Genomic DNA, 18,776 nt, shown 5'->3' on the forward strand with positions numbered 1-18,776 from the left:
CACCCGTTATCTAGCAACCCCAGCAGAGTTCCACCCGTTACCTAGCAACCCCAGCAGAGTTCCACCCGTTACTCTGCTGCAACCAGACTCAAATGTCATTATCTAAGAATGATTTTGTGGAAAAAATGTAATGAATTTGTTTTTTATGGACCATAGAGCAGTGATGTGTGGGCCAAAGTTTAAACTACTGGGGAAGCCATAAAATTTAATTCGATTGAAAATTACTTTTTTTTTTTTTTTTTTTTTTTTTTTTTTTTTTTTTTAATGAACTCTGCATATCGAAAACATAAAGATCCAAAACATGACAAAGGTTTCAGACTTATAAAAAAAAAAAAAAAAAAAAGACACGTTACAATTTTTTGTGTCATCAGTTTTGTGTTTTGATGGTAAAAATTGACCACTCATGACTTGTGGCCAAGGGCCGAACAAAATCCTATCACGGACCACAAATGGTCCCCGGGCCACACTTTGGACACCCCTGCCATAGACCTGACCTATCCTATCCTATTCCAGGAACATAATGGGTCACTTTTAAAACAAACTTGCCAAACAAGATGGCCGCCATCTGCATCCTGATGGTTTCAGTAATAGTAGACTTATTGAAACCATTTTGTATGGATTTTCTGCATATGAAGGTCTTTAGCATCTAGATGTTGCTATTAGCTGTAAATGAAGCTAATAAGTCAGAGCAGAACGTGAACGTAGAGCTGTTGACCTTTAACCTGCTTTGCCTTGCAGCCATGAGCCACCTGAATGGCCAGCGGCTGCATGGGAAACCTCTCCGGATCACGCTGTCCAAACACACCAGCGTCCAGCTTCCTCGTGAAGGCCATGAGGACCAGGGCCTGACCAAAGACTACAGCAACTCCCCGCTGCACCGCTTCAAGAAGCCCGGCTCCAAAAACTATTCCAACATCTTTCCTCCCTCCGCCACCCTGCACCTCTCCAACATCCCGTAAGTCTCCAGAACTCAGCCAGGAACGACGGTAAGAAAACGATGTCGGCGCTCTTATAAAACTGGTCTGCCTGTGTGTTTTAGCCCTTCTGTGGTTGAAGACGACCTGAAGATGCTGTTTTCCAGCTCTGGAGCCATCGTCAAGGCCTTCAAGTTCTTCCAGTAAGTCACTGATTCGCTCTTTCTAACCTTGAAACCTGTAAGATTACAACTTCTTGTTACTAAAACGTCAGCAGCTGTGTGTGGAGTTTAAATCCAAACCTTGATTACCACAGACTTGGCTCTGAAGAACAATATCCTGTTGTTAAACCGTTTCTACATTTATGAACTTTTAACAAGCCATATTGTTTGACTTTGGTTCTGTCTTTTCTTCAGTCCTTACAGTTTTATGTATAATCCTGATATGTTAGTAGAGCTGTTGTCAGTCTGTTGCTATGACAACTAGATTGTGTGTAGTGTAGCTGACAGAGTGGAAAAAAAGTAGGCTGTGAGTGAGTTGCTAGGTAACCAAAGAGGGAGTGAGCTAGTTGACTCCACCAACCTAGCTTAGCTAGCTATGAGAGGTTGAACAGCTAAAACCTTTCCTCTGCCTTCATTTCCCAGAATGCCATGCGGTTCTGAATTGGAGTTCAGTGAATATTATAAATCTTTAATATTCTAGCAGATGTATTATCTATTTATATTCATATGTTATTGATTTATTATCCAGCCCTAACTTAGGATTTTGCGCGTTAACTTGAGAGCTAAAGCCAGTGGTCGTCACCGTTGGCGAACAGTTTTTTTTTCTCCATTCTGTAGGGAAATGGAGGGCGTGATTGGTTTTAGAGGCCTTTAACAGCATCTGATTCTGAATTTTTGTTTTTCTGAAGCGTACTGGGAGATGAAAAATCTGTTTTTTCTCATCCAGGAAGGACCATAAGATGGCTCTGATCCAGATGGGTTCGGTGGAGGAAGCCATCGACTGCCTCATCACGTTCCATAACCACGACCTGGGAGAGACGCACCACCTGCGCGTCTCCTTCTCCAAGTCGTCCATCTGAGCCGGACAGTTTTTATTTTTATACGGCGTCCACTACACTCCAATCATTCCGATGCAGAAACCACCACGAAGTCTGCTGTGATGTTAAATTATTGTTTGGTTTTTGTTTGACTCTTTACCTTCAGAGAAAGGTAGGATTATCCCATAAATACGACACTTCAGAGGTGGTTCTCTGAAGTCCTGTAATTATTCTCTAAAATCAGAGAAAAGTCAGTATTCTGAGTTTTAACCGTTTGATAAAAGGTCAGGTTGTCAGAATTTAATGTCCTCCTTGTTGGGAAGTTTTTAGCGTCTTCTGCCTTTCGACTTTTAATCACGGATTAAAGTCGGCCTTCACAAACCCTTCAGAACTGACTTTAACTCAGAACGATCACTTTAGTCTCTGATTCTCGCCTGGTTTAATAAAAAATTAAGGTTGTTAAATGATGACCCCAGTTTGGGAAGTCGTAGCTTCTGGTGTCACGTTTCACCCGGGCGTTCTCTAGAGACGCCTCTTTGACCTTAAAATGACCCCTGTGCCTTATTCTGACTCAAACACAAAAACGAAGCCTCTGAATTGGCAAAAGCAGGTTTACAGTTGATAAAGGTTTACTGTTGAGATGTATTACAGATGTATTCCTATTTTTGTGTATTTTATTGGTGTTGTCAGTGCTTTCTGTTAGTGTTTTGTAATGTTGGTTACTGTAGCATCAAACATGTGAACTGAGTGTTTTAGCAGCTTCGCTACGTCGTTTAGATTTAACTTTTCTTTCTCGTCACTTTCTGGCTCTTTTCTTTCCCAAATATGCAATCATTATGTAATCATATATTGTAGCAATATTTTAATCATTCCTGAGCTTTTGTTTTATTTTCCTCGCTGTCGGAGAGCTCGGCCGTTTCTGCTGCCTTCTTCGACCCGAAGATGAATGTTTTTTGTTTTGTTAGTTGCGTGTCTCTCAGAACGTTTTTAATTTATACGTTTGTGATCCACTACAGCTAAAACCAAAAACAGCCTTTTAGATGCAAACAATTCCACCTGCCTCAGGTTTCTGATTTTTAAGGACTAAAAAAACAAAATAATAGTGGTTCAGGCTTTTATTGGTGGGGTTTTTTTTGTTTGTTTTGTTTTTTCCTGTGAAAATATAAATGACTGCAACTGATTTGGTTACGTTTGGTTACGCGGCGTGCCTTCAACCCAGCGCTGAAGTCGCAGCATCACAAAGTGAAATCTTCTGACAGTTTAGTCAAAGTTTGCTGGTTTGGTTCATTTATGTCTTAATTTTACAAACTGTCGACATTCCAGGCACTTGGAAGTCCACTCCATTTTCAGCGTAGCGCAATATTTTGCTGTCTGAACGAAGTGTTTCGTAGAAATGAGCTGCTGAGGTTTACGGTGGCGATGCGTTCGGTGCACCTGGGAAAAGTTCGAGGAACTTCGATTAGAAAGGAAAAAAGAGACAACGTACCAGTTCAGATGTTTAACGTGAAAATTTCACGATACAATGATTTTTACATCATGTTTAAATGCGAAAATGTCGCGTTTTGACGAGTTTTATCATGTCGTAACGTAAAACTTTTTCATTTTAACGTGTTTTACATACCGCTACAACGGGAAAGTTTTTCACTATAACTTGATATTAAACTTGTTTTGTTAAAACAAACTTTCTCATTATAGCGAGTTTTACATCATGTAACATAAAAGTTTTTTGTTTTGTATTGTTATACTGTGAAAGTTTGTTTTGACCAGTTTTATCACGTTGTAATGTGAAACCTTTTCCCTATACTGAGTTTCATTTTGTTGTAATGCGAAAATTTAACATTTTGATGAGTTTTAAATTTCGTTATAACAAAATTTCTCGTTGGAGCGAGTTTTACATTATTATCCAAAAGTTTCACGTTTTGACGAGTTTTATATCTCGTTATGTGAATTTGTCATTTTAATGAGTTTCATGGCGTCATAGTGTGAAACTTTGGAACTGAAAGAAAAAGGTTTTGGATGATATCGTCAAAACATTAAACTTTCACATTATAACAATGTAAAATGAGAGTTTTTCACGCAACACAATATGAAACGCGTTAAACAAGAAACTTGTTATACCAAGATGTAAAACTCCTTTTGACAAACTTTCACATTATAAGAATATGTAAAACTCGTTTCTCATTTTAAGGAGATTTAAAACTTGTTAAAACGAGAAACTTGAGTTTTATATGTCGTTATAACAAGAGTTTCTCACGTTATAAAGATATGAAACTTGTTAAAAAGAGGGACTTTCATGTTGGAGATAAAACTTGTTAAAATGAAACTTTTTATAAGATGCAAAACTCTTTATAACAAACTTTAATGTTATAACCAGATGTAAAACGTGTTATAACAAGTTTTTCTTTTAAATGGGATATAAAACCCGTTAAAACTTGAAACTCGCATTACAACCAGATGTAAAAGTTGTTGCAATAAAATGTCTCATTTTGACAAGTTTTAAATCTCTAGCATTTGAGTTTCTTGTTTAATGAGTTTTATATCTCATTATAACAAAATAATGCTCCTGAATTTATTTCCCACTTTTGGCAGTTGAATTCTTCCATAGATGAGAAATATTGATTTCGCTGAACCTAAAGAAGTCTCCTCTGATTGGTCGGTTGCAGTGGTCTGATCCGACTCTGCCTACTAAATCTGAATTAATTTTATTGGCTAAAATATTTTCTGTAAAACTAAGACTACAACATTGTTTTTCACAGGTTTTTGTCGTTAAATGACATTTACTTTGCAACTATTTAACAGAAAAATAGTTTGCTTATATATTTAATGTGTTTTTTGAGGGTTTCTGTTAGTGTCGAGAGTTACGAGGATTTCCCACCATGAAGTAAAGTGGACCAATGAAAACACTCCAAATGTTGGACATAAAGTCCTTTATTTACTGTGAAGAAGCTTTTAACTGCGAACATAACGATCCGGCTGCTTGTTCAGTTTCTCCCTGGGTGCACCTGAATGCATCGTGACCTTTCGTTGTCTGGTGGAGCAGGAGCCCGAACCAGGTCAAAGGTCACCTGACTGTACATACATGTTTTATACATGGCTATCTGAGAGGAGATTGTTGGTTTTGTATCCAATGAAACGTGTATATTTTGATTCGAGTGTGCAACAAGTTCTGAGCCTTACATTGTGTCACAAACAAAAAAAATAAATCAGTTTTTTTTTTTTAAACACTTGGACTTTTGTTGTTTCTTATGTCTGTTTTTGTTAAAAGTATAAAAAAGGAACATGTCCTCTTTTAATTTTTATGGTTTCTTTGTCCAAAAGTGGATTTTAAAATCAGGTAAATGTCATGAAGCTGTCACGATTTAACTGAAAACTATGGTGGCCCAGAGGTGCCAATTCATAGTTAACGCATGAATAACACAAAGTTGAAAATTTGCAACAAAAAAAGTAACATTTTGAGAATAATCTAAAACATTTTCTAGAAAATATCTTTTAAATATCTGAGTTTGAAAAGTTTTTTCTTGCAAATGTTTTGAGTTTTGGAGCTCAGAAATTTTCTTAATTTTTCATAATTTGAGTTTTCTTGGTGGAAATTTACACCACATTTTCTTCTATTTATGCCTAATGGGATGGCCCCAATACATTCAGTCTGACTCAATACTCTGACTAGATATCACCTCAGTGGTTCTCAGGAAACATAATTCTTCAAGCCTTACGTTTCTGAGGACTTTGAGTCTGGATGAGTCTTTATCCCTCTGCTGGCTAAAGGCGCTGTATATTTTTAACCAGAATATATCCTTCAGTTTTCACATGTAACAAGTTTAATTCATGTTGACATAACACGTAACGTCTTAACACAAAGTGAGAACAAAAATATGAACTAAAAAAAGGTGATTTACCAGCAGAGGGCGCCAAACTCTAGAAACAACCATGAAGTTAATACAGAAACTGCAAGAAAAAAATTAAGATGGACGTAAAAGTTATAAACTTTTAAAGCCGTACTTATGAGTAAGCTTATCCTGTCCTTAATTGTGTTTTAGAACATAAACTTGTTTTTGTGCCTTAAATGTTTTTGTTTTCCCATCAAACTGAAATATTTGAATAAAAATAAAATAAGTTTCTCATGTGATACGTGGTTAAAATAACAAAATAATTAGAAAAACGTGAAACTTTGCCAATTAAAACTGACTAAAGTCTGGTTTTATGGTGTTCATCATTGTTCTGGTTTCAACTAAAAAAGAAAAAAAAAACTTGGGAAAAAAGTTCAAAAGAATCCAGAAGTGACCAGATGATCTGCAGGAAACATAAAATGTTTACAGACATAAAACTTCCCACTAACCACAGTCGATTCAAACCGGTTTAGTTTCATCAGCGGTTAGTCCTTTAGAAAAACAGATCATACAGGAATACAGTTTGTTCAATCCAATATAGACAGATTAGTGATAGTTTCAAGTATGTGCAGACGATATTATTTAAAAAGTCCATCTACTTCATCTACTAAATTTTATATTTTTAAAATTTATATATTTTTAAGTTTGAAAGCATTTATTTGTTATAATTTTCCTAATTACAGTTAAAACATTTAAAATGAGAATATAGCAGAATGATAAAAGAAACATTTTAATGCAGAAATGTGATCTGAATGAAAAGCTTAAAGGTTGTCCATTTTCACAAACTACTTTTATTCTGACAAATGATGTTTATTCCAATTGGACTTAGTTCACAAACAAAACAATTTAGTTCATTAATTAAATTAGTTTAAAAAGTTTCCAAAGATTGGATGGAGTTACTGACTTAAAGCATTCACTCCTCCAACTACTTCCTGTCTTCTTCTTTGTCATTTCCTACAGTGGTAACTTCCTGTTGCTGATCATGTGACTTGTGTGATGCACAAAGAGCATTTCTATCAGAGTTTTGCAAAATACGATATAAATAAAAACCCACCTCGTCCTACCACACAAATCTTTTATCAAAAAACGTGAGTTTTTGAAATTGGAGCATTTCCATTATGTACATTTATTTTCATAATTCCAAATTGTGAGATTTAAAGGTCAATGGAAATACAGCTAGTAGCCAAGTTTTCATTCCAAATGTGAAATACATGAATTTATACAGCCAGAAAACACACCTCATCCTGGCATAAAAACTTCGAAAAATTAGTTTTTTTCAAAATTGCTGTTTCCATTAAACAAACTTATTTTTGGAATTCCAATTTGTGCAATTTAAAGGTCAGTGGCAATGCACAGAGTAACTATGTTTCTATTACAAATGTGTGCAAAACTTTATCAATATTCCACTAATGTAATCTTGTTGTCTTCTTTGTGGTTTTCACCAGTAGAAACTTCCTGTTGTTGATCTTGTGACTTGAGTGATGTAAAAAAAGCTTTTCCATTGCAGTTTTGCGGAATATGTTAATTTTGATACAACTAAAAAAAACATCTTGTGTAAAAACTTAGCAAAAAACCTGTTTTTTCCTAAATTGGTGTTTCCAGTAAGCAAATTTCTTATCATAATTATAATTTGCACTATTTTTAGGTAAATGGAAATGCAGTGACAGATTTTAACGTGTTCTAATTGTCGTCTGACCTGATTTTCTGTCTGTTTGGAAACCAAACCGGATTTTTTCTAAACGTTCTGTAATGTTCTTCATGCTAAAATTAAAAAACGGAAATTTGTCCGTTTGCAAGCAGTTTTCAGAGCAGCTATCTGCAGACGCTTTGTGAGCTGAAGATGAGATTTATCCAAGAGAACGATCAAAGCTTCTTTTCTTTTCTGAGAAAGGAGTGAGCGGCAGAGATATTAAAACCAAAGAAGAAGAGAAGTGAAGCGTTCACTTTCACAGTCAGTCCTGTGGAAACAACCAGAGGAGATCTGAGGCTTTACAGACTGGAGGAAGTTCATATCCGTGTCTTCTTATTCTCACCAGCGACACGTCGGGCCGCTGACTCGCAGCCGAACAAAGAGCGGTTTGAGAGGAGGAGGAGGGAAACCAAATGCCGGCACGCCAGCTTGCTCTCACACGGCTGTCAAACAGGAATCCCTCCAGTCCGAGCTGAGTTAGCATAATCCCCCAAAACGCTCCTGGACCCGAGGAAGAGGAGGAGCCTGACGAAGGCTCTGCTGAGGTCAAACCGACTGGAAAATAAAACCTGCAGCTCCTGCTTACTGGTCTGACTGGGACCATCACAAACAGAAACCCATCGCAGGAAACAACATTCACACAAGAAATACTAAAACAAAGTTATACATGCTGACACGGCAAAAAATTTAATATTTGTAAAACTGATGTCAAAGTATAACTTCACAAAATACTCAACAGTCCTAATTCAATTTTTTATCTTTTCATGAAGGTGTTCTTTTGTAAAATTATTTTATTTTTCTAAAATTCCAACTTCATTCTCGTAATAATGGCTTTATTATAACAGCAATACGACAATTCTCATAATAACAGCATTACTCTGTTGTAATTTAAAAAATATATATTCTGATTTTACTCTTGTATTATTACAATTTTATTGTGGTGCGACATTCTTGTATTATTACAACTTTTTCTAGTAATTTGTGATTTTATTATTGTGTTAATTTATTCTTATTATTATGACTTTATTCTTGTATTATGACTTTTTCTAGAAATATTACAATTTTATTCTAGGAATAGTGTAACTTTATTCTCATACTATTACCATTTTAATCCAGCCATTTTCTTGTCCTTAGAGGGTTTGGGAGGCCTGCTGGTGCCTCCCCAGAGGCGGGGTCGCCCTGGACAGGTCGCCAGTCTGTCGCAGGGCAACACAATTTTACTGTGCAACTTTTTTCTCGCGTTATTGTGTCTTTTCTACTGATATTAGAACTTTATTCTAGAAATATTTTTGATTTGATTCTTGTATTACTACAATTTTATTGTCGTACAATCTTATTCTCATGTTATTATGGCCTTATTCTCATGTTATTACAACTTTTTCTAGTAATTTATGACTTTATATCATGAACATGAAAAGCTATGGAACTGTTAATCTTTCACTTATGAACCATTTTGAATTAAATGGCTGTTGGGAGTCATAGCTTCTGCTGCTGCTCATTTATGCCCTAAATTTGACAAACTTGTTTTTCAGGGTATCTCATGTCAAAACAAAGACAGAAAACGGCCATAAAAATCAGTTCTAGATTGTTTTCGAGAAAGAAAAAGTGTCTTTATCTGCAGTCTAATGAGGGACTTTGACATCTCTGTTGTGATGTTGCTGCTCTTCTCTCTGTGAGCCATTTACATTCCTCTCCTCCTCTGAAGTGAAATGATTTTTAGATATTTTTTCCCCTCCTTGTGGAGTTTTTCGGAGGCCAGCGGGGAACATATTGGCTGAGCCCACCAAGGTGTGCTAATGCCTGGTGGGCAAGTACTTTAAATGCTAATTCTCCCCGCCTATCCGTCCTGCACTCAGAAAAATAAAAAATAAAAAACACCCTCTGTCCCGCTAACTACCTCCGAGGCAATCTCTTCCTCCACATAACGTCCGGTCCGGCTGATTCCCGCCGAGTGACCGCAGCTAACCGGCTGTCAGGACGCCAATGCTAGCCTAGCTTCCCAGAAAGCGCCGTTTGTCTCATGATGAGCAGTCACGCGTGTTTTGACATGTTTGCGTAGAGGACAGAAGGAGAGGAAAACAGTATTTTGGCAAGAAAAAAAAGACTAGAGGCTCAGCGTGCAGCTAATGGCCGGCCGGCTGACAGGTCCATCACGGTTTTAGGCGGCTACTTTGCATCCGTCAAAAAAGAAGAGGAAAAAAATGTCCGATTATGCAAACGTCCGGTTCACTGGTCGCCATCACCAGCACCAGCGGCTCCATCAGGCGTCGCCATCCTGGTGTTTTGGTGATTGGAGCCCGTCTAGCAGGGGGCCGGCAGGTAATTCTGTCCAGGTCTGATGAGACGTAAATAATCGTCCATTTTCAGTCCACATCGTCCTCTGGGTTATAATTAACCCCTTAATTCTGCCGGGTTGCAGGAAACTCCTCCGCCATCATGACTGGAACACATTCTGTCTCTAAAACTTGATCAGGACCCGCAAAAAACTCTTATTGTTTCTTTTTTTCTCTACCCAAGTCCTCATGATTCACATTCATGTCCCCACAACACCACAAGATGAGCTCCTTCACACACACACACACACACACACACACACACACACACACACACACACACACAGCCTGCAGGTCAATTAAAGGCTGATGGGCAAATCAGCAGACAGTCCATTAAGTCGTCTGTATGTGTGATTTGGAGGTCGGACCCCCACGGAGACGCCTCCGTCTCCTTCAGCAAGGACAAACCCTCAGCCGGGGTTCAGACACAGCGGGGTTCCGCTGGTTCTGTTTGGTACCGACACAAAGAGCCCGCAAGACAAAACTGACAAACTGACATGCACAGAGTCGGAAAGATTGACAAAATGACCAGAAGACTGGCAAAAAATTACTCAAAACCAACAGAAAATGGACCAAAATAGGTACCAAACAACCACTAAAAGAACAAACGGCTACAGACCAGACGGGACAAGCAGAACCAGACCCGAACCAGCACCAGAAACAAAAACAACATTCATACAAAAACCAAAATACAAACCGGATCAAGGTGTTGGTGCACACCTGTACAGCCTGGTGTGTGTGTGTGTGTGTGCGTGCGTGTGTTCCCACTGTAAACTGTAATTAGCCCCATTAATTAGCCTCGTTATTGAAACCAGCTTTTAAAACTCCCTCAGTTTAATTATTTCCTCTAAAGTCAAATTACTTTTCTACCAGACACGCTTCGCCCACAGGGGGGCGCTGTCAGGCACCGCCTGCAGAGTGGATGTTAGATTCAAGTGAATAATTTGAGCACCTGATTTGTGTTCATGTAGTTAATTTAAACATCCGGTAACAAAAACAAAAAAGAAACTGAGCTTCTTCTGACAAAGAGTCTGGAATGAACAGAACTTAAATATAAACATGGAAGAACAAAACTTTAAATGATGTTAGAAAAGAGCTTAAAGATGTTGATTTCATAATTCTTGAACTGAACACCAAATGATAAAATCAGGTTTATTTTTACAAACAGAACCGGTTTGTTCATCTGACCAGTGGCAGCCCTAAACCCACTGTGTGTAAAACCCAAGGCATAGATAAATAAAATGTTATCACAACTATTCTCATATTATTTCAACATTTCTCTAGCAGTATCACATTTTATTTCTAGTAATATTACAACTTTATTCTAGCAATGTTACAACTTAATATGCAAGTAAAGTAAAATTACTTAGAATAAGATCTATTCTTGTTTTAAGATCTTATTCTTGTGTTATTACAACTTTATTCTCATGTTGATACGACTTTTTTAATATATTATGAATTTATGTTCATATTAAGTCTTTATTTTCATACTATTGCAACTTTTTTCTAGTAATATTATGACTTTCTTCTACAGTATTGACTTTATTCTGGTATTATTTTTAAGTCTGAGTGTCTGACGCTGATGTTTGCTGTAGCTGGTGACCTGGATGGTCTCACCTGACCCAGACGCTTCCTCTCTGCTCAAACATACGCCGATGATGCGATGCTCTGTTTCTGTTTTGCGATTCTTCTTCCTCTGTCATTCTCTGCGTCTTGCTGTCCAACGTCTCTGCTTTTATTCACGGAAGCCTCTGAAAGTTTCATAGAGCAGCTCCCATTAATCCGTTGGTTCTATTTTAAAAGCAAGAATTAAAGATTCATCTGTATTCCTCTTTCTCCCTCTATCCTTTGCTTTTCCCTCCAAAGCTGACTCTCTGAAATATTTATGAGTGCTGAATCACTGGATGAGAGGAGGAAACTCCTCACTGCTTCAGAGGGCAAAGCAGCAGCTTCAGCTCCAGGCCGAGCAGCTGAGGGGCGAAGAGGAGGCAACAGGAATCAAGAAACTGAAGAGTGACAAAATGTTGGTGTTTCCAATAAATAAGAAGCGAAATTAAAATTGCATGTGGATACCTTGATCAGTCATTAAAGTAAATCATTAAAAACCATGCAGCGCCGTTATCCTCCTACCACTTCCTGTTGTCTTCTTTGTCGTTTCCAACAGCAGTAGCACATTGATCACATGACTGTGTGATGCAAAAAAAAAAAAAAGTGTTTCCATTGGAGTTTTGCAAAATACACTACTTTCGAAACAGCCAGAAACTAACTGAAAAATTTTATGCAAAAATGTGTTTCTTCAAAATTGGGATGTTTCCATTAAGCAAATCTATTTTTGTCATTTCAATTTGCAATTTTAAGGTGAATGGAAATGCATCCTGTAGCTACGCTTCCATTACAAATGTGTGCAAAACTTTGTAACATTCCAAAAACACAATTTCGCAATAGCAGCGTCTCCACTGAATAAGAAACACCATTATTATCGTGCATGAATAAGCTTGCTCACTGGGTAATTTTGGACAATTAAAAAATAGGTTTTTTGTAAATATAAAAACATAATTATTTGGGGTCCCCGTCAAAAATAAAAATGATTCATGTCATTGCTTTGCTTGTTTTTGACAGTAAAAATTAAATGTTATCATTCACAGACCAAAAGGCAAAACGTCCATTTTTACCGAACCCCCCCCCCCACACACACACACACACCTGCTTAAAACGGTTTGTTTTTGCTTTAGCCGCACTTGACGGTAACGGTGTTTTGTAGCAGTTTGTAAAAGACATGAACGGCAGTCACAATGAGCAGAAAATAATAAAATTACAGAGGTGGGTGGACGGTGTTTATCAACCTGTTCGCTTAGCTAGCTTAACTACAAGCTAGCGTTAGCCTCCATTTCGGCGCATTTAACCAGTGAAAGGAAATGCTTAGCAAGATATTCATAATTTTAACTGGTCCCTGTTTCTTTTACCAGACTTAATAATAGATGAATCCGTGTCAGGAGCAGCCCATGGCCCCACATAGCATCGTAACTCCTCCTTCCTGTGGCAGTGAAAAAGGTGAGCAACATTGTGTTCAATGACATGCTAGTTAGCATCACTCCGGGGAGTGTCTGTTGCTTTTCTTTTTCTTTTTTTTTTACAATTACACAACATATCTGAAACATTTATTACTGACAGAAATTCCAACAATCATTACTAAACAAACAAAAATAAAAATAAAGGGACGGTTGGAAACAGAGAGTATCCTATCTTAGCTTGCAGGTAAATTATATATTCTGCCATTTTCCACCCTAATTTGTCCCCCTCTTGGTCTCCTAAATGCAATTAACACAATACAGCTACAAACATTTTTTGGGAGAAGTCTTGATTACTTTAAATAAGTGGTGGGACTTGATTACAATCTTGAATTGAGTTATTTGCAGGATCTGTAACAAATTAATTGCAATTACCTGAAATCGAAAACCATATATTGACAAGGAAGGAAGACAGTTGCAATAATTTATAGTTTCCAGATCAATCTCAGGACGGTGGGAGTTTCTATCGTGACGGAGAAAAATCCGAGGAACCCTAAAACTTTGCCTGAGTCACATGTTTCTAATGTTTGGAGAGCGCTGCACCTCTTCGGGGCCCACTTGGACCTACTTCAAACATGAAACCTGACCTGAACAAGTGTTTAAAGGTTTATTAGACACTAAAGGAAAACAGAGAAGCTCATAAAACCCCAAACTGTGGGAACTTAGACAAGGAGCAGCCAGAAATACTCTTTACTGTTACTTTTAAGAAAAGTTTTAGTGTGGATCTAATACACCATCATAATGGCATAAATGTCTTAAAAACTCTTAAATGTGACTTTCTGAATGGTGCAGATATCCTGATAGGAATAAAATTATGAGAATAAAGTCATAATATCCCGACTTTATTCTTATAACATTATGACTTTATTCTCGTGTCATTTAAACTTTATTCTCTCGATACTGTGACTTTATTCTCATAATATTACAACTTTATTCTCGTACGACTTTATTCTTGACCTTATTCTCATAATTTTATCTTTTACCATTTATTTAACATAGCCTGAATACACTGTTGTAATGGTATTAAAAGTATTAAATTTGACTTTCTGAATCTAGAAAGAACAAATAAATTTTAAGTTTAACACTTTCTAGAAAAAAAAGGAATTTTTTAGATTAACCTCAGAAATGTTCTATGAAAAACATGAAAATTGTTTGAAAACAAGTTGAAAGTTTTTACCTTTTGAAACTAAGAAATTTCCATGTTTTTCTCAAATATTTTTAAGATTAATCTCAAAATCAGTTTTTTTGACAGATCTTAGCCCCTTTTATATTTTTTCAATCAATAATTGCCCCACTACCTTTGTTGTAGGTTTTCACACTTTTTAATACTTTTTTTACACAAGGGGTTCCTCCGCTGGAGGTGGGCGGGGCTTCAGGCATGGCTGAATCGGAAGCTCCGCCCACGCGAAGCCCCGCCCACCGGGACGCACCGGGAGCTGCAGTTTGGAGCTGAGCCGGTAATCAAGCCAAACGCTCCTCCTGCAGCTGCGACTAAACTTTTCTCTTTGTTCCCGTGTGCACGGGTCCGACCCGACCGGTCCGCTCGGCTCGGTCCGGTTCTGAAAGTTTGTGAGCAGAAGTTTGCGGAGCGGCGGAGCTCCGGGGATCCGCTCGGTTGGACCCGAAGGTTACATAAGAGCGGACATAAATCCTGAATGAGCTCCGTGTCCGGCGCCGCGCCGCTCCGCGCGTAAACGCGCCGCCGAGTTCAGATTCCAGCTGAAAAGCGAGGACGCACGGTTCTGACCCGGTTCTGACTGAGTGAAAATGAAAGTTTGGAGCAGGTTTCCCCCCGTGGATGCACGCTCGGAGTATTTTCCTGACTTTAGATTGTGGAGCGTGAATCCGCGCGTCCTGACGCTGAATGGGATGGATGATCGTGTGAGCGGCGGAATGAAGCCAGCCTGCTGTAAATAAGACTCCTCGCTCCTCTCTCTGGATATAAAGTGACTGAAGAACGGTGATTTTTTTGTCTTTCATGAGCTTCGGTTCTGGTTCGCGAACAGCTGAACCGAAGAGACGCGGATGCTCGCCGCGCCGCCGCTCATGGCGCGCTCCGGGCGGCCGCCGCTGCTGCCACCGCCGCCGCTGCTCGGGCTGCTGCTGCTGCTGCGACTCTGCTGCGCCGTTACCGACGACCGGCTCATCTCGGACCGGTACGCGGTCTACTGGAACAGCACCAACCCCAGGTAAGACCCAACAAAGACCCGGACTGGCCCGTTAATCCGAACTCTGCACTCCCTGGAGGAACGGATTCGGATCATGATCTGAGGTCAAATTTGATCAGAAAACTGTTTTGGGAATCAACTTTAAATTGGAAAAGTTTCCTTAAATCAACCCAAATATAAATCGTTAAGTTCTGGAGAAATGAAACTGTGTGCTGCAGGGTCTTTGCAGTGCAGATAAAAACTCAAAATGCCTCCCAGATGTTAGAAACTGCAGCTTCAGCTCCAATTTTAAAGCCTCTGGTTCTGTTTGGCACCAGAAACCTGAACGGTTCTGATCCAACAGGTGAAATTTGTCTGTTTTTTACCTTTCAGCTCCATCTTGGATAAAATGTTGATAATTGATGTTGATGCAACTTGGAGAAAAACTTTCTCCCAAACGTTATAAATTCCCACTGAACAATTTAAATGTATTGCATAGAAAATTAATGAAGCATTTCTTTCTTTAAAAAATATTTGAAAAATCCATTTATTTTCTCTTTCTCAATCTAGAAATTTAACCTTTGTTGCTGTTTTCAGTTCATAACTTGATACATTTTGGTTCTGATCTGTTGGTTCCATATTTTCTTACTACTCTGGTTATTTTCGACCAAATTTGCAGGGACATCTGTAATCATTTGATATTAACTGATGTTGCATACATTTTAACAGTTAATGTTTTTTTAATCTGTAATGAGGGAAAAATGGCTTCTCGCCGCAATGACCGGCTCAAGGTGACGTCTCGTTTTGTCCAAAGATCTAGAATATTTGATTTATGGGAAAATGTGACCCAAAATAATGAACAGGAATCAAAGAAATCAAACTTTTATGTATATTTGTAATTAATAATGGCTCTTTAAAGGAAACTGTAGCCAGAGATTTTTTGGGTCAGTTAATGAACATTTTTTATACCAAAATATCAAATGTTTCCCATTTTCAGTGAAGGTTAGCGGTTTTTGTTTGGTTCTGAGTTGCTGGTTCAGCAGTAAATCTGAGGACGTCTTCGTGGTTTGTGGGAAATCGCAGTTAATTTTTCGGCAAGTCGACGTTGATTTGCTCGCTACGTTCGTCAGTTCAGACTCCAGCTGTTTCTAACTGCTTCAGCACAACAAAATAGTTTTCTTTGTTTGCCAAAAAACTCGTTAAATTGTCTGGAACACATCCGATTTTTGTGCGACCTCTGACCTTCACTTGTAAATTTACATTTCCTCTCTTTTTTTTGTGCGCCTAGCAGCAGAGTGTCGTCCGTTCTGATTGGCTCCTCAGCCGGCCAATAGGAGGCGGCAGTGTTTTGCGGATTACTGCAGGATTATAATGTGAAGGTGTTACTAAGGAAACATTTTTTGATTTGAGATTTTTTTTAGATTTTCAAAAAACTTTTTTGTCTTGTTTTGTGTTTTGTTTTTTTTCAAAATAAAAGCACGATAATGAGCCCAACAGAAAGCTGGAGAGTAAAGTTTGATCTGGAGAGTTTCTGCTGCAGGAAAAGCAGTTACAGGCCGTTCTCGTAAAGAGTTGTAGTGTGTGTTGGAGTGTGTGTGTGTTGGAGTGTGTGTGGTCCTCCAGATGTGAGGTTCTGGGTTTCCAGCTGCCTGATCGTTTGTGTCCCTGCTGCGTTCCTGTAATAACAAGCCAGAAAAAACGATTTTTCTCACTGGAGAATTAATATATTTGCGTCCAGGGAAGCATCGGTTAATTTATCGCTAATGGAAGTTCATGAAACACCCAGAAAGGATTCCTCCTTTCCGCCGCTAATCTGCAGCAGGAAATCCGTTTTCTACTAAACGCCACACGGAAAATTTCAGGAGGGGAACCTGCTGCTCGTCGTCCCGCCGTGACGGTTCTGTGGTTCAGCCCGATTAGGTCTCGATTAGAGGGTTTAAACTGCCGTTCTGTAACCGGTTCTGCTCAGGAGCGATTGAGAGATCCATTTAGGTTTGCAGGAACGTTGGTGTTGGCGGGTCGTTTGGGCCGAGCGAACAGAAACGGGTTGGGTGTCGTTTCTACACCTCAGACGTCCTTAAATATTCACTTTTTTTTGTTTTTACTTTTTTTCACACATAAAAATTGCTTAAACTCTAATTTAATGGAAAATAAAATAACATTAAAAAGAAAATTACTGAAATTAAATGTTTTACTTTATCTAACAAAATTGTTAAACCGTCTTTCATATTTTTACAGTTTGCTTTTGGATAGTTTATTAGTGTTACTTTACAAATGAACGTATTTTCAGACATTTTATGTAAAACGTGTTATTTTTCAGCTTTCTAAATGACGAATATTATTTTAAATGAAGAATATTAATTTTGGCACTTGCGGCTTTCATTGGCAGGAAACGGGGAAGACGTGCAGCAAACGTCTCAACGTTGGGAATCGAACCCAAAACGGCCGTGACTGTGATCTGTACGGCTACACCACACCAACTTATTTCCATTAGTTTCTAAATATTTTCATTGGATCATTTGGTGTGTATCAAAAACTTAAACGTCAAAACTGACAAACTCTCCTCCAATAGTTTAAAAATATTCGGTTTGCACAGAAAATTGATTTTAACGTCGGTCAGCTGAACGATTCCAAGCAAAATTTTAAATTGTTTTAAGTTAAATTCACTGAAATATTAAATCCTGTCCATTTTGATCCTGATTTGTGTTTCTTTAATCCATTTTGTAATTTTAGGATAAAATCTCCCAGATTATAATGGATAATATTTTGAATGTTTTTGAAAAACCTATAATTTAAAAAAAAAATTGATCTGAAATAACATGAGCAGAGAAAAACCAATCAACGAAATAATTTTATGAATTATAAAATGGTGAAGGGCAAATTAATCCCGAAATAGGTTTGAATTTTGTCTCAATGAAATAAAACTCAATGTACCACGAATCCTAGACATTCTGCTGAGCCACGTCTTTGTCTTCAACGGATTTCTGGATTTGAATGAAGGAGACCAACAGTCATGAAGTTAAAGAATAAAAATAAAATTTACTAATAAATTCAGGTGTTACAAATATAAACATGCAGAATCAGAAAATGGCAGAAATATAAAAATAATCGCCTTTACGTTAAGGGCAAAACTGTGAAGTTAGTGCCTTTTTAAGTTAAACTGGGTCAAAGGTCATTGTGCTTCACATGCAACAAAAAGACATTTTCTGACTCATACTTGACGTCAAACTTGGAAATTTGCTGTTTTAAAAGAAATTTTTGGAAACTTGCGTATTTTTAATGAGTCCAGTTTGTGTTAGCAAGCAACTTTACGAAGGAAGCTCAACTGCAGGCTAAAAATTTGCCAATAAAAATCCAGGAATCAGGACGGGATCAGCTGGTAGAGCTTCGCTTTCTTGACTCAAACTGTCAAAATAAGGCGCATGGATAGATGCGTCTATCCATGCGCATAAGAAGAATGGATAGCGTGCATCTTCAGAAAAGTGTCTTCAACCGCTAACTTTGAACTTTGAACTAGTTTGCATAAATAAAATGGCTTTTTCTCTTACCAAAAATTGTAATTTTAAAATTAGCTTAAAAACTAATCAAAAATATTGATTTCTGCAGCTCTAATTACAACAATGGCTACAGAGGTTGCTTGTTTTATTAATGCATTCATCTGTGATTCTTATGAAAACGTGATTTATATGATAAATTTG

The 18,776-nt window shown here is 37.9% G+C and overlaps 1 protein-coding gene across 1 annotated transcript; it reads left to right on the forward strand.

Annotated features, from left to right (window-relative positions):
* Window positions 1-332: 332 nt before the first annotated feature.
* LOC106954350 (polypyrimidine tract-binding protein 1-like) lies at window positions 333-3,045 on the forward strand. Its single transcript, XM_015043776.1, has 3 exons — window positions 333-955; window positions 1,040-1,117; window positions 1,863-3,045. Exons 1-3 carry the CDS (start codon window positions 651-653, stop codon window positions 1,993-1,995), a joined length of 516 nt encoding a protein of 171 aa, XP_014899262.1. The 5' UTR covers window positions 333-650; the 3' UTR covers window positions 1,996-3,045.
* Window positions 3,046-18,776: the final 15,731 nt, after the last annotated feature.

Source organism: Poecilia latipinna, unplaced genomic scaffold, assembly GCF_001443285.1.
Source record: "Poecilia latipinna isolate Pla-1442-1.1 unplaced genomic scaffold, P_latipinna-1.0 Scaffold647, whole genome shotgun sequence".
In the NCBI taxonomy this organism is placed as follows: Eukaryota; Metazoa; Chordata; class Actinopteri; order Cyprinodontiformes; family Poeciliidae; genus Poecilia; species Poecilia latipinna.